Source organism: Otolemur garnettii, unplaced genomic scaffold (assembly GCF_000181295.1).
Source record: "Otolemur garnettii isolate 467f Iridium unplaced genomic scaffold, OtoGar3 scaffold00018, whole genome shotgun sequence".
NCBI lineage: Eukaryota > Metazoa > Chordata > Mammalia > Primates > Galagidae > Otolemur > Otolemur garnettii.
The window spans coordinates 740,793-757,436 of NW_003852413.1; the positions used below are offsets into that span (position 1 = coordinate 740,793).

The 16,644-nt window shown below is 49.1% G+C and overlaps 1 protein-coding gene and 1 pseudogene across 2 annotated transcripts; one reads left to right on the plus strand and one right to left on the minus strand.

Annotated features, from left to right (window-relative positions):
• The first annotated feature begins 4,009 nt into the window (after positions 1 to 4,009).
• On the plus strand, positions 4,010 to 5,077 carry TEX19 (testis expressed 19). Its single transcript, XM_003786534.1, has one exon. It carries the CDS (start codon positions 4,010 to 4,012, stop codon positions 5,075 to 5,077), a length of 1,068 nt encoding a protein of 355 aa, XP_003786582.1.
• A 1,334-nt stretch (positions 5,078 to 6,411) lies between these two features.
• On the minus strand, positions 6,412 to 7,671 carry LOC100963173 (annotated as a pseudogene). The gene has a single exon (XR_002772398.1). The product of XR_002772398.1 is annotated as a polyadenylate-binding protein-interacting protein 1 pseudogene (transcript).
• Positions 7,672 to 16,644: the final 8,973 nt, after the last annotated feature.

The following is a 16,644-nucleotide window of genomic DNA, read 5'->3' on the forward strand; positions in this document are numbered from 1 at the left end:
CACTCTACCCAGGGGGATAGCTTGAGGCTCCGTCTCAAAAAAAAAAAAAAGCCTAGCTATTTTTATTTTATTTATTTATTTTGGAGACAGAGCCTCAAGCTGTCACCCTGGGTAGAGTGCTATGGTATCACAGCTCACAGCAATCTCCAACTCCTAGGCTCAAGCGATTCTCCTGCCTCCGCCTCCCAAGTAGCTGGGATTACAGGCACCCACCACAATGCCCGGCTATTTTTTGGGTGCAGCCATCATTGTTGTTTGGGGGGCCTAGGCTGGATTTGAACCCGCCAGCTCAGATGTATGTGGCTGGCACCTTAGCCACTTGAGTCACAGGCGCCAAGACTGCCTAGCTATTTTTAGAGATGGGGGTCTTGCTCTTGCTCAGACTGGTCTCAAATCTGTGAGCTCAGGCAATCTACCTGCCTCAGCCTCTCAGAGTGCTGGGATTACAAGTGTGAGACACTACACCCAGCCAGGAATCTTTATTTAACCCTCACTTTTAAAATAGACTGATGCCTGGATCCCACTGGAGAATTCTGATATAATTGGCATGAAAGGTATTATGATAGTTTTCTATTGTTGCATAACAAATTACCAAAAGTTAGAGACCTAAAACAAAACACATTTCTTATCTATCAGCATCCATGGATTAGGATTGGGCCATTGGGCCATGAGACACAAATCAGGGTCTAACCTGGCTGCAGCTCAGAGTATAGATGTGTTAGATATATAGAAGGTATCAAAAAATGTATACACATTTTATTTTATTATTTATTTATTTATTGAGATAGTCTTACTCTGATGCACTGGATAGAGTGCTATTGCATCATAGCTAATAGCAACTTCAGACTCCTGGGTTCAAGCAATCCTCTTGCCTCAGCCTCCCAAGTAGCTGAGACTACAGGTGCCCAGCTAGTTTTTCTATTTTTAGTAGAGATGGAATCCACCCACCTCAGCCTCCCAAAGTGCTAGGATTACAGGTGTAAGTCATCATGTCTAGCCATATACACAGTTTTAAAAAAGGAAAAAACTGTGTTAAAATTGAAATATTCAAGGGTGGTGCCTGTGGCTCAAGGACTGAGCCCCATATACCAGAGGTGGCGAGTTCAAACCCAGCCCTGGCCAAAAATAATTGAAATATTCAATATATATTGATAACATTTGTTTTCTTGTGCATAGTCTCTTGTATCTCTTATAATTGCAGAAGTCAAATATGGCTTGAATATTATAATTTTAATACAGTTTTTTCCTTCCTTAAAATGTGTACACATTCTTGGCACTCTCTGTAAATGCATAAAGCTATATAGTAGTGTATATACATAAAATATAATCTATAACAAGGTTATAAAGTAATGTATGCAATACTTTTTTTTTTTTAGACGGAGCCTCAAGCTGTCACCCTAGGTAGAGTGCCATGGCATCACAGCTCACAGTAACCTCCAACTCCTGGGCTCAAGTGAGTCTCCTGCCTCAGCCTCCCAAGTAGCTGGGACCACAGGCGCCCCCCACAACGCCCGGCCATTTTTTGGTTGCAGCCATCATTGTTGTTTGGTGGGCCCAGGCTGGGGATTCGAACCTGCCACCTTAGGTGTATGTGGCTGGCGCCCTAGCCGCTTGAGCCACAGGCGCCGAGCCATGCAATACTTTATGTATATAAAACAACATAATCAAGAGAGTGACATCCATCACCCTCATGATCTTCTACCAACAAGAAGCAAGTCACCTTTCTGCCCCCAATCAGAGAGAGGATGTAACTCACAGGGATCACCTTAGATGTGTCTGCCACATGGTGTGACACAGCACTGGGACTTTTCAAAGCTCCCAAGAAAACTTTAATGTGCACCAAAACGTTGTGAACCACTGATTGAGGATGTTTGCTGTCACCTAATTCCAGTGGCAGGTGGTGTCTCCCTCCTACAGTCACTGCCCAGCTCAAGTCAGCCACTGACCAGGAGCCCAGACAAGACCTGTTCACTCCAGGACAATCCCAGAGACACCAGGAGAGGCACAGCAGGCACAGCTGGATGCACAGAAGGAAGTTTAGAGCAAAGGCTGAGATATCCCATGAATTTGGCAAATTATTTCAAAAATTGTCTATCGACATTCTTGTATTCTTAATAAAAGCAATTTCTGTTTAATAAAAAATTAAGAAGCAAAAGGAAAAAAATGTGAAAGAATAAGAGGAAAATACATTAGAAAAACATTGTGATATAGGAATGCTGAAGATACCATTAACAAGGACCCAAAACCTCTTTTCTCAGGGAAAAGACTGAGACATGTGACCATATATAAAGACTTTTAAACAAAGTGAGAAGAAGAACCACAAAGGAGAAAATCTGTTTAAAGTGTAATTGGCAAGTGATCAGCTTCCAAAATCTATAAAGAACTTTAATAAAGAGACAGCAGAGAATGAACTCAGTATTTACACACCCAGGCTAGGACTGCAGAGCAGAGCTTCCAGTGCCACCAAGGAACACTGAGCCTGGGATGGATGCTCCCCTGCAGACTCTAGACCTAGGCAAAGGAGAGAACATGAGTCCTTCTGCAGCCCTCAGAGACCTCCCAACAGCACCCCATGGGTGACCCAGCTCCTGCCCCCCTAGGCTGCACATGGCTCTCCTTTAGGGGGAGTCTAACTCAGCATTTTCATTTCCTAGAAACTGAGGCTCATGGGAGATATGCAGATAAGCCCAAGGCACCATGGGAAATGACCCCTTATAAGCCCAGGCGGGCTGCACTTCCCCCCTCTCTCAGGTATCTACAGGAGTGGAGGCATCGGGACTGGTGAGGGTCTCCCAAGGTCTTGGGAGCCGGCCTGGTGCTGGGTGACAGGTTGAGAGGCCAAAGGGGCCACAGTTGCCCTCCTGGTATAAGAGGCCAGCTGGAGTAGGGGAGGGTCCTGGGATGAGTTTCCCTCAGGGTCTGTTTGGTTCCCTCAGGTTCTCCCAGGTTCCCTCAGTTTCCCCCAGGTTCTCTCAGTTTCCCCTAATTTCTCTCAGGTTCCCTCAGTTCCCCCCAGATTCCCTCAGGTTCCACCAGTTTCCCTTAGGTTCTCTCGATTTCTCTCAGGTTCCTAGATTCCTTCAGTTTCTCTCAGTTTCCCCCAGATTCTCTCAGGGTCCCCCAGTTTCCCCTAGGTTACCTCAGTTTCTCTCAGGTTCCTTCAGATTCCTTCAGGTTCCCTCGGTTTCCCTCAGGTTCCACCAGATTCCCTCAGGGTCCCCCAGTTTCCCCCAGGTTCCCCCAGATTCCCTCAGGTTCCCTCGGTTTCTCCCAGGTTCCCTTGGTTTCCCTCAGGTGCCTTCAGATTCCCTCAGGTTCCGTCAGTTTTCCCCCAAGTTCCCTCAGTTTTTCCCCAGGTTCCCTAGTTTCTCCTACATTCCCTCGGTTGCCCTCAGGCTCCCTCAGTTCCTCTCAGCTTCCCTCAGTTCCCCCCAGTTTCCCTCATGTCCCCAAAGTTTCTCTCAGGGTCCCTCAGTTTCCCTCAGATTCCCTCAGTTTCTGTCACATTCCAGCAGGTTCTCCTAGGGGTCTGTCAGGTCAGGCTGATGAGGTAAAGGGTCAGGCCAGGTGCGGGGAGGGGCTGAGGGACTCGCAGCAGCCGCAGTGCAGTTCAAACTGAGCAGGTCTGCTCCACAGAGCCATCTGAGCCTCACAGCCCACCCCTGCTAGGCTAGGTGACCCCCTCCCACCCACCTGTTAGGGGGCGCCTAACCTCATTCCCTTTGCCTTTTCAGCTCCAGAGATCAAAGCCATTGCAGAAGCTGAAGGCATTTCCAGAAGTACAAACTTTCCAACCTCTACAGGCCTCACTGAGTTGAGGCCCAGTTCATCTATCCCCACCCCAAACCCCTGAACAAAAACCCTTTTTCTGCTCTTTCTCCTTTTTCTCCTCCTCTCCTGCCTCCTACACTTTATCCTTCTCTTCCCTGCCCCTGTGGCCAGACCACCTATAATCCCTAGCAAGTCTTCCTGTTGCTGTGCACTCCAATAGGAGGCAGGCAGCCTGGACATGTGCCCCCCAGTCAGCAAGCGGTATATGGGGGAGGGCATGTCCTACCTCCATGCCTCCTGGTTGTATGATCTTCAACATGGAAACCAGCTAGAGATTTGCTTCTCTTGCTTCAAGGCTGCCTTTCTGGACCTTAAAGACTTGCTGGAGTCAGAAGACTGGGAAGATGAAGACTGGGACCCTGAGCTAATGGAGCACAGTGATGAAGGGCTTGAGCATGAGGGGTCCCCAGAGATGGAGCCAAGCTGGGGGCAGGACCAGTGGCAGCCTGTGCAGGGGGACTCTCAGGCCTTGGGGCATGGGATCCTGGTATCAGGCCCAGAGGGATCAGAAGAGGGAGGCCTGAACCACCACTTTGTGCCCAGTGAGCTAAATCCTCAGGATGCAGTACCCCTGGGCCTGGGCCCTGAGGATGCTGACTGGACCCAGGCCCTTCCATGGAGACTTGGGGTACTTCCTACCTGCTCACACTGGCCATGCTCCCCTCCTCCATGGCAAGGGTTTCTCAAAGTTGACCTTCCCCCAGGGGAGCCCATGGTTTTGGAGTTGGGCACCACCTGGGCAGTGAACCCAGCTGAGGTTGAGGCCTGGTTAATGGACCTGCAGGTTGTCTCCATGGTGGGCTGTTATGATGCCATCTACCTTCGGAAGATGACTCCAGTCTGGGCTCTAAGAACCTCAGGACAGCACTGGAAATTGTTGCTGGAGCCGGAAGAGATATGGGTGGTGAGGTTCCAAGATGCACCCCAGCAGCAGGACCTGCACCAGTGGAAGCTGAGCATTCTGGAATTCTCTCCAGGGCAGAATGAAGAGCTGGTCCCTGCAGACTTAGCCCTGCAGAAGAAAGGATTCACCATTGTTTCTTATTCACCCTGGATGGAAAGGGAGACAGAGGAGGGGGACTCAGCCTGTAACCTTCAGTCCTTTACCCAAGGACAAGGTTCTAGCACCACTGAGACTGGAAGCAGTGATCCCAGGGGGCCGGGAGAAAGCCTGGCTGTTGTGGGAGCCTTAGCTATGGGGGAGCTGCCCTGTTTCCAGCCTTTTAGCCCAGGGCCCCAGAACTGAGGGGCCAAGATCCAAGTGGCCACCTTTGTCCTAGGTACCCCAGGACAGTGATGGCTAGGAAAGGCTGGTAACAAAAAACTCTACTACAACAGCCAGGGGAAGAATTGGCAAAGGATGGAATTTCCTATGTGGAAATTGTTGAACATCCTAAGGACTGGGAAATTTGGCCCTTCACAGCCTCAGAAGGAAGTGATATGAATGCCCATTGCTTTGGGATAAGTTCTTATTCGTTGATTGTCACATCATTTAGGACATGATAGTGACCTGGACTTGCTAGTGTGGTCAGTTCCTGTGCTATATCGAAGTGGAGAACAGGGCACTAAACCAAGTGCCAGCTCTGCCCTGGCCATGCAGAGACAATTCATGTAACAAATACTCCCTGGAACACACCAGACTCTCAGGAGCAACATGGATATGTGCTCACCTTTGCCTAGATCATCTTTTGGGTACCACAAGGTACTGTCAATAGTACTAGAGACTCTGGTCTGCAATGGGAAGGGGTCTGTTTTCAAATGCTGGCAGTTTTAGTTCTGATTGCTTTTTATGTTGTTTTTCATTAAATAAAGTCAGACTTTTCATCAAGTCCTTGTCTAGAGCTCTTTCTCAGAAAACCTTGGTTTGTTTGCCTTGTTCTCTTCTGTGTTTGGACAGATCAATCCAGCAATGCCAGCTTCACCAGTCACAGAGAGTCATGCTGACTGAGAAAGTAAAGCTTCCAGGTTAGTTACCAGGTCTGGGTATTTCCTTTTTTAATACCTGGAAGAGAGAAATCAATGGATGATGTGTCTCTCTCCCTACCCCTGATACTCTGAAAACCAAATGAAAATCTACTGATATTCCATCCAGGCTTATGGAACTTGGAACCCAACAGCGCTACACATACACTGAAGTCCTGATATAACACCAAGTGCCACACACATCTTTGGTTGTATGGAATGTCAGTAAAATGTGCAATTGATATTTCACATCTAAGTGCAGAGATGTTAGTGATGGTACCAGGAACCATCTATCACTGAACATTTATTGAACAATCTGCTCAACATTGCATTGTCGTAGACACTGGGGATAAGACCAAGCACAAAACAGAGAGCTGTGTGAGGTGGAGCTTCCATTCTAGGAAGGAGACATGATAAACTGACAGAAAGTGGGGAAATGAGTGCAGGAAATAAGATACACCAGGAAGGCGGGAGCCTCTGAAACAGGCACTGTCCAGGGGCCCATCCTTCCTCCTCTCATTTGTTTTGCCTGCACACTGAGCTCCGTGACCTGTTTGTGGTCCAGGTCAGGTTTCGTTTCTTTTCTTTCTTTTTTTTTTAATAGGGAATAAAGTTTATTTTGGCAGATAGTGTTAAACAAAGTTAAAGTTGTATGCATCAGTAACATAACTCAACATCCTTATTTTGGTATAAGTGTAACACATTTTCTTGCTTTCCTGTGTTCCGCTCAATCACCATACCTAAACTGCTTTATAAAACTGATAGGCTGAAATTTAACTTTATTGCTTTCACTTACTCTCTGATTCCAAACAAAACTTTTCATAAGCTTCTTCTACCTCTGGGTCCATCTCATCATCAATATCATCCAAGTATGGATCACCAGCCCCCGATAAATCTGTTCCATTTTCTTCATAATCTGGAAAAAAGTCCTCTCTTTCAAGTAACTCTTGATATTTCTCTTGGTAATCTGGATCAGCTGCAGTAAAAGGAACACCATCAGATGTATAAAATGTTGGTTCATTCATAAAGTAGTTAGGATCATTTTCAGGTGTTGCTTCTCTGTATGTTGAAGATGCTTGAACTTTACCCCAGGTACTAGATTGGAGCTCTACAAGTTTCAGGAGCATCTGTTTTACATCTCTCCTGCAGTTTGCATCTAGGACAACATTTTCAATTCTCTGAATAATTTCCTCCATGTCAGTCTTTCCTTTTTCCTTCCATGCATCTTCTAAAACTAACCCTGTCAATTTCAGTAATGTTACTGCACAAATTAAGTTGTCATCCATAGGATTAGAAAAGAGGGCATTCAGCAATTCTCAGAGATCAACCTGAAGAATATCTGCTCTTGTAACCTGTCCGTTTAAGATGAAGTTCTCCCAGAAAGAGTACAAATGCATGAAATCATTTTCGAGTAACTTCATCCCCTTTTGCAGCTTGATCTTTAACTTTGTATTCAGTTTGACATCTTTGAAGTAATAGTTGGTAGAAGTTGCCACTCTGTGGGCTAATTGTCAGATGATGGGACAGGTAATTACACAGGTGAGTTCCCATATAAGAGAAATTTGGGATAGATGTAGTCTGTTGATAGATGAGTTCCACCAGTTCTTGCAAAGCATCATCTGTTACAACCCAGCCATTCAGGGTCTCTGCAAACTGTACAATTTCAGTTTCAAAACTGCCAGGCTGCTCTGTAAGATGATTCAAAAAATCCTGAACATACTCTGATAGAGTGGGATAATCCTCACAACCATCCTCATAGGATTCTGTATAATTGGAAGAATAACTTGATGAGTAAAATTCAGGGGCATTCACGAACAGTTTAGACATTAATACAGGAGCTACAACCACTTGGGGTTTAGCCATTGCTGACTCTAAGTTCTATGGTGAGATTTTATCCTACGAACTAAGTGGAGCTCTCAGGGGCCTTGTTTGCTATGCGGCCCATCGAAACCGACCAACATGCTCCTCCTTTTCCTCCTCCTCCAGGGCTGCTGCCGTTGTGCTCGGGATAGACGGGTGCTCCGCGGGCCGGCTTTAGCCGCTGCACCTCACTCGGGCCTCATGGAGAAGGAGAAGGGCAGCGAGCCCGGGCTTGGCTGCTCCGGAAGGTCCGTGGTTCAGGCGGAGCAGACAGCAGCATGAGCACCCGCCGCTCCCAAGCGCCCGCCCCCCATGGCCACCCTCCACTTTACGATTCTCGCCCCAAACTTGACTCCCGCCTTCGGCGCCCCTGGTCAGATTTCTTGCCAGCGCTATGTGACAACCAAAACCCCTCAATCACACTTCTAATGCTCTAGGTCATCACTGTGTTAACCAAGTTGTAATCATGTGCTTAGACACCATCCTTTCAAAAATAACTTCCAGGAGCGGTGCCTGTGACTCAAAGGAGTAGGGCGCCCGCCCCATAGGCCGGAGGTGGCGGGTTCAAACCCAACTCCGGCCAAAAACTGCAAAAATAAATAAATAAATAAATAACTTCCAGTATTTGCCTATTTCCAAATAATACATATTCATTGTCAAAATGTGGAAAATAGATAAGCAAATAAGAGGATAGTTAACATCACCAGTTATACACCCTCAAGTGCAAACAGTATGGTCTCTGTGTGTCAGTCTTAAGTAGGAAGAATGTTTGCTGGAGAGGTAGGAAAGAGACATCCAGCTGTCCCAGCTCTGTCCTGAGCCTCTTAGAGAATGATCTCAGTGGGGCAGGCGTTATCTCTCCTGGGCCAGTCCAAAACCCAGGTGGGGCCCAGGGTTCCCTGTTGAATTTGAGTCTCTGACACACACATCCCCAGAGGCCCCACGGGCTGTGGAGGTGATAGTCCCTGAGCAGCACAGGGGCAAATGAGTGCTGGGAGTTCTGGAACCCTTCCTAGGATATGGTAGGGGATACAGCCAAGCCTGCATCATCATCAATGTTTTGGTGAACACATCTGCAGATTACCTGATTCTATTTAGGATGACTTTCTAGGCAGGTGGGGATCAAAAGGGGGGTGGAGGAAGCAAAGGGCATGGGTGTCTCCCATGTGGAGAAGCCAAAGATCAGAGAAGAAGGGTGGTCAGGAGGCCCTGCCGCAAGCCCAAATCTCTGAAAACACTGCCCCTGGACAGCCCTCAGCCCTGTCAACCTCTTTGGCCTAAACATCTTAGAAAGGTCTGTGAAGGTAACATCCACTTCCCTCCCTCCACTGCTACATTTTTTCTGAAGACACTTCAAAGTCTGGGTACTTTCAGGCTTGAGGCTACTGAAACATCCCCCAATATCCCAGATTCCTAACCTTGGAATACCCCCGGAGGGGACACATTCTCTCAGACTCCCCCTTTGCCTTCCATACATTACACAGAGATCAAGGAGGTGGGCTAGGTACAAGGCCAAGCCTAGTGTTCAGCAGTAGCTTCCAGGCACCTGTCTGTCCCTAACCATAGGCTGCAGTAACAGGTGTGGTCTATGACCTGGGTGGGCCTCCCTGGGCTCCAGCACATACCAGAGAGGGGTGAGAATGTGGCCACCCGCCTGCCCTCTCCTCTCCCCTCACAGGGAACTGTAACTGATTGGGGGCTTGATGCTTCAGGGTTGAAGGAAATTGAGAGATGGTCCAAAATCCACATTGTTAAAGGTCTGAGCCACACTGGTGTGGAGGAACCCTCCTCTTCGGGCCATGCCTGAAAAGGGAGGGCTGGGCTCCATGGTCATGGAGACCTCTCAGCTACAGACCTTTTTCCTCAAATAAATCGAATGTAAAATACATAAATCTGGGTCAATTTTGTTCTTTGCTCTCATCACTGATGAGAATGTCATCTGCTTAAAAAGACATTTAATACACTGGTCCCAGTGCAGTGGTGTTTACAACTAAAGGATAATAACCAGTTACAGATTCCTTTATTCCTTCTCCACTTCCACTGCTTCACTTGACTAGCCTAAAAAGGGGTGGGGGGAAGGACATTAAATGAAGCTAAGGAACAAATGCCAAGAATTAAACATTCTGGGCAAATCAGACTCGTCGCGCCAGCCTCACCCTCAGCCACTGCTGCCTGCCCTCGAGGGAGCCGGGCTCATCACATCTGTCATCTGAAGGATAGTGCTGTGCACAGTGAATAACACATATAACACATTTTTTGGTTAAAAACAGTTTTAAATATTTATTTCAGTTTACCCTGTTCATTTTGAAGTCAGAGCAAAACGAAAGTTGTATGGATAGTGTGAGCTGGGAGGTTTGGAAGCTTGGGGCTGACAAAGGCCACTTCACTCACTCTTCTCTAGAAGGACCCTGTCTACAGGATGATGCCTGTCCTGTGCTAGAGAGTTGGCAGCCAAAGCACACAGTTGCAGCTGTCAAATCAATCTGAAAATCTCCTGTAATTAGATATCCCCCTCATTGCCCTCATCCCTATCATGAGTGACACCACTCGGGCCACCACCAGGCACACAAGCGGCCCCTAAGGCAACAAGGCCTCCCCTTCTTCTTTGCCCAGTGGCCTAGATTCCAGATCAAAGCAGGGGAGCACTTGGGGGTCGCATCCAAGGGAATGAGCTCTGCTAGTGATGCCAAGCAGAACATGCCCATCCTGGACCATATGCAGAGCCCCTCAAATGTAAGGACCCACCTTCCTACATTCCTGTCATGCTCACAGGGCATTTTGTTTAATAATCCACAACTAAGGGAAACAAGCCACAGAAAGACAAGACATGGGCCAGGCGCAGTGGCTCACACCTGTAATTCTAGCTCTCTGGGAGGCTGAGGTGGGTAGATTAGCTAGCTCATAGGTTTGAGACCAGCCTGAGCAAGAGCAAGACCCCCGTTTTTAAAATTAGCTGAGTGTTGTGGTGGGCACCTATAGTCCCAGCTATTCTGGAGGCTGAGGTGAGAGATTCTCTTGAGCCCAAGAGTTTGAGGTTGCTGTGAGCTATGACTTCATAGCACTCTACCTAGGGTGACAAAAGAAAAAAAAGAGACCAGACTAAACTAACCCATAAATCTAGTGTTGAAAATATTAAGGAAACTGGGGGCTTCCAGATACATAGCACACACACACCTAGGGCAGGTGCCTGGCATCCCTGGGGACCTTGGGACAGGGCCAAGCAGCTCAGAGGGCAGCAGAATCCATTTCCAGGCTGGAGACACAGGTGCTAACTTACTGTTTGCCTATAGCACCCCCTGGTGGTCACTTCAAGACTTGTAAACGCTCACACTTCTGTACCCCCATCAGCCCAGCCAGCAAAGGAGCCCCAGTTGTCCCAGTCCCTGGACTGGCTCCCAGGAAGAGCCAAGAATCAATGGCCAGTCCTTCAAAAGTTCCTGAGACTCCCAGATCTCAAGTATGCTCTGCAATTAGTTTTTTGATCTGTGAAGTAAGGATGCTGGGTGGCTCTGGTGTCCAGAGTCCAGGCAAAGAGCCTGGTAGGGGACTGAGGCCAGGCCAGGGTCAGGTCTGAGCTGCCCCAGCAAGCATGCTCCCTCCCTAGTCCAGCCCCACCACACACCCCAGCCCTGGAAGCCCACTACTTGCGTGCACCTGCATGTTAGACAGAGAGCATGCACACACGAGTGTGCACGGATGAGTGAGGGTGTACACAAGTGGTGTAGGCACGTTCAAGTGTGTGCATGTGGGCACCTGCTGACAGGAGCCACCTCCTAGCTCCTTGGAGCAGGTCCTGGGCTTTCAGGTGCAGGCCAGGCAAAGTTGTTGCTCTGCACATACCTGGTAAATTAAAGCAACCTGGGACCTTGAGGGGTGGAGCAGCTGGCCCACAGAGTGCAAGGACCCAAAACAAGTATTGTCTGAGGCCATATTTGGGACCTGATAACAGGGGACATTCTAGTTTCTGCTAGCCTATGTTTCCACAGTTTCTAAAATGTACCTGAACTACTACTGTGCAGATAAGAAGGCCAAAACCTGCAACAGCCTGTGACCACAGTACAGGCCTGGCCCAGTGTCTTCACTGCTGGGACCCTCACCACCCCATTTCACTGTCCTTACCCCACTCTCATTTCTCCTTTCCAGGGGTACTCACTGCCCTACCCACACCCCCAGCTGCCCCAGGCCATGTTCATGACCCCCAGTCTCAACCACCTGCTGTACCCATGGTCCCTCTGCCAACTTCACCCCTCACCCCACCCCACTACTCATTTAATTCATACAGAAAATAGAAGCGGCTTGGCGCCTGTGGCTCAAGCGGCTAAGGCGCCAGCCACATACACCGAAGGTGGCGGGTTCGAATCCCCAGCCCGGGCCCACCAAACAACAATGACGGCTGCAACCAAAAAATGGCCAGGCATTGTGGCGGGCACCTGTGGTCCCAGCTACTTGGGAGGCTGAGGCAGGAGACTCGCTTGAGCCCAGGAGTTGGAGGTTGCTATGAGCTGTGATGCCATAGCACTCTACCCAGGGGGATAGCTTGAGACTCTGTCTCAAAAAAAAAAAAAAAAGAAAAGAAAAGAAAAGAAAAGAAAGGAAAAGAAAATAGAAGCTACCAGCAAGTACTTCCTATCCCCTCCTAGTGGCCAATAACTACCCTGCTCCTTTCCAGGCCCCTATGCATTGCCCAGGCAAGGCTGTGATCCCTCCAGCCCTAAAACCCCACTGCCCACCCCCTTTCCTTTCCTGCAAAACTGTTTAGGACCCTCTGCCACCCTCTCCCAGCCCTCCCACTCCAACACACCTGGTTCTGACCCACTAAGGTCACCTGGAGCTGGGGGTTCCTTTGCTCCCTCCCCACAAGTGGAAGGGTCTTTGATCTGGCCCCTAGGGGGGTACAAGGAGCCCTTCCTACACTCCAGGTATGGGGTGTGGGGAAGGAATAGGGGGCTTCTTCAGGTCTGGCCCCTAACCTGCCACTCTTCCCCGCAGTGCAACCTGCACCCCTCCCAATTCTCCTGCCCCCCTGCACTTCCTGGGGCTTGGAGAGCTGTCTCCTGGGGACTCATTCTAGCCACAGTGGGAGACTGCAGGATATGGGGATGAACTAGTGAGTGCCAATTGACTGAATGAATGATGCAAGGGAATGGCTGACCCATCTGTCAGCTCCTGAACTGCCTTCTCAGTGCCCTACTGGCTCCCACTTGAGGCCCCAAGCCTGAAGCTCTGTCCAGGCCTGTGGTGGGGATGGCAGTTGTTGGCATCTTCTGGATCCTGGTGGAAGCTGTGGTTGGTATGCTCACCTGATGCAAGCACTGAGTTTCCCTCAGAAGCTCCAGGAGGTAGGAGGCCCTGTCTGGGATACAGGAGGTAATTAAGATGGGGAACCCAGGGCCAGCCAGGACATTTGGCCCAGGCTAAACTCAGCCCCACCTCCCTGAACCATCCAAGGCTCTAGGGGTAGGTGAGGGGAATGCAGGTTCCAGAGAGTGGATTTCCCCTCAGAACTGCAGCTGCCTCTGTCCCTAAGCCTCTTATCCCTAGACACCCTGGAGACCAGCAGACAGCCTAGGAATTTCCATCAGGGATAGAACCCATTGTTTCTGAGCCATGGAAAGAGTCAGGGAAGGCTGCGAATGTGTTTATGAGTATGTAGGTGTCTGGTCTGAGGCCTGAGGGCTGAGGGCTGGAGGTGTGCACACCAAGTGCTAGAGCTGTACGTGTGAGAGCCTGTGTGGGCAGGCTTCTCTGCAGGGCTCTCACCCTTCCTTGAAGCTCTGAGCACTCAGAACCAGAGTTCAGCAGGAGTTGACTGAGCCCACCTAGACTGTGGGTACCAGCCCCTCTTGCCCCTACCCCAAGAATGCCAGTGGGTCAGGTGGGACAGGTGTGACAGATACGGCAGGTGGGGCAGGTGGGTCAGGTGGGACAGGTGTGACAGATACGGCAGGTGGGGCAGGTGGGACAGGTGGGACAGGTGGGACAGATAGGGCAGGCGGGACAGGTGGGACAGGCAGGGAAAGTGGGGCAGGTGGGTCAGGCAGGGCAGATGGGGGGCAGGTGGAGACAAGTGGGTCAGGTAAGACAGGTGGGGCAGTTAATGTGGGGCAGTTCAGGCAGTTTTGTACCCTCTGGCCAGTATTTCCCTGACCTCCCGCACACAAGCCTCTTGTAACCACCATTGTACTCTCTCTGAGTTCGGCAGTTGGAGATTCCTCGTGTTTGAGATTGTGCAGTATTTGTCCTTCTGAGCCTGACTTATTTTACTTAACATAATGACTGCCAGGTTCATCCATGTTGTCACAAATAATAGAATTTCCCGGAGACCCTGACCTTGCCGCGGCAAAAGGACCAAGGCACGCGGGACCAGGACAGGGCGAGGACATTTTCTAATTTTTACTTTATTAATTTATTTTTTTTGAGACAATGTCTCACTATGTCGACCTCCCTATAGTGCCCTGGTGTCACAGCTTACAGCAACCTCAAACTCTTGGGCTCAAGTGATTCTCTTGCCTCAGCCTCCCGAATACTGGGACAACAGGCGTGCGCCGCAACACCCAGCTTTGTTGTTGTTGTTTAGCAGGCCCTGGGCTGGGTTCAAACCCATCAGCCCCGGAGCACAATGGCCGGCACCCTAACCACTGAGCTACAGACGCCAAGCCTATTTGTTGTTTTTGAAGATGAGGTCCTTCTCTGCTGGCCAGGCTGGAGCCCATTGGCGTCACCACAGTTCACTGCAGCCTCGAGCTCCAGGAGTCAAGGATCCTCCCGCCTCGGCCTCCTGGGTAGCTGGGACCCAGGCACCCGCCATGCCCTATGCAATTAACATTTTTTAAACGGATTTGTTGAGATACTATGTACTTACTATAAAACTAACTTACGGAAAGTGTACAGGGTTGGGTGCGGGTGCCTCACGCCTGTAATCCAACATTTTGGGAAGACGGAAGTGGGAGTTTCGCTTGAGCCCAGCAGTTGGGAGATAAGCCTGAGAGACAGACCGAGACCTCGTCTGGGAAGGGGAGGGGAGAGGGAGAGAAAAAAAATGTACCCGCCAAAGGAATCCCATTAGTAGTCACTCCCCATCCTCCACCCTGCAGTCCTACAAATCTACTTTCAATCGCTATAGATTTACCTCTCTGGCATGAGACATACTAAAAAATTATCTGTTGTTTATAGAAATGCAACTTCATCTGGGCATCCTATAGTTTTACTTGCTAAAGCTGGCCACCCTAAGAGAGGTAATCCAAGCAAGCACTCTCACTTGGAGAGTCGCCCTGTGGCACTGACCAGATCCCAGGAGTGGCTGCCCATTGACATGCTCTCGCAAGCAACCCACTTGCCACTCCAGATTTACAGGAAAGCAAAGACTTGAAGTAGGAGATCTCTGGCACAGGTCTATGGAGGGTTCCAGGGCTCAGTATGCAATACCAGGACAGTGAATGAGGGCAACTTAGGTTTAACAGGCATGGAAGACCTCTTGAGTATATTCTTCCCTGAATTGTTCCTCATTCTGTATTTTGTCTAGTTCTCTCCATATACAAACTGTGCCAACCAGGAGTGGTGGCTCATGTCTGTAATCCCAGTACTCTGGTAGGTGAGGCAGTGGATCACTTGAGCTCAGGAGTTGGAGACCAGCTTGAGCAAGAGGGAGACCCTGTCTCTACTAGAAATAGAAACACTACTCAGGAGGCTGAGACAGAAGGATCACTTGAGCCCAACAGTTTGAGGTTACTGTGAGTTGTGATGACGCCCCAGCACTACCCAAGGTGACTGAGTGAGACTCTGTCTATAAATAATAGTAAAACTAGCCATGTGTGTGAGCACCAGTAGCCTCAGCTACTTGGGAGGCTGAAGCAACAGGATTCCTTGAGCTCAGGAGTTTGAGGTTGCCATGAGCTGTAAGGATGAACTCTGTCTCACTCTATCCAGACTTTCTTAAAAAAAAAAAAATACAGGGCGGCGCATGTGACTCAAGGAGTAGGGCACTGGCCCCATATACCAGATGTGGCGGGTTCAAGCCTGGCCCAGCCAAAAACTGCAAAAAACAAACAAACAAACAAACAAAAAAAAACACATACACACTTTAAGTGAAAAACTATTAAATTGTAATACTCAATTTATAGGATAGCCATGAAGTTCTATTTTAAATTGCACACAAAGTTCATGGCCACCCTGTGTACTGATAACAAAAGATTAATACAAGCCACATTTGGCTCGGCGCCTGTGGCTCAAGCAGCTAAGGCACCAGCCACATACACCTAAGGTGGTGAGTTCAAATCCAGCCTGGGCCCGCCAAACAACAATGATGGCTACAACCAAAAAATAGCCGGGCATTGTGGCGGGTGCCTGTGGTCCCAGCTACTTGGGAGGCAGAGGCAGGAGACTCGCTTGAGCCCAGGAGTTGGAGGTTGCTATGAGGGTGATGCAAGGGCACTCTACCCAGGGGGATAGCTTGAGGCTCCGTCTCAAAAAAAAAAAAAAAAAACAAGTCACATTTGACGTCTGCAATTTACAAGAGGTGCTCAAAGTGGTTACCATTGGCATCGACACTTCTGATTACAGTGAACTACTGCTTGAGCAACGCTGACCAAAGTGTCTACCTATATCACTGCATCTGCCATTTCCATTTCTTCCCAAGGTACCACCAGCATAGCTGGTTTTCTAGGGTACGCCCTGTCCTTTAAAGTCCCCCAGCGGCAGAAGTCAAGGGTGTTAAGAGTCAAGAGAACATGAGGGAAACTCAACCGTACCTCTCATCCTCCCTATTGTCCCGGCAAATTCTCATCAAGGTAAGCTCTCACATAATAATCTTGGGATGAAAACTTCCCATTTTGCTGTTTTAAGAATGCACCATGTGCTTGTTCTGCTAACTCCTTCCTGGTGCACACTGGTAGACTGCTGTGGTGAGTGTGTAAACTGTTCCAACACCCCAGCAGAGGAAGCAGGACTTGTTGCTGTGCAAGGCCTCCTGGGTATTTCCTTGTGCAGGTCACA

Coding starts and splice junctions, on each gene's coding strand:
- TEX19 (XM_003786534.1), top strand. CDS start 4,010: ATGTGCCCCCCAGTCAGCAAGCGGTATATGGGGGAGGGCATGTCCTAC.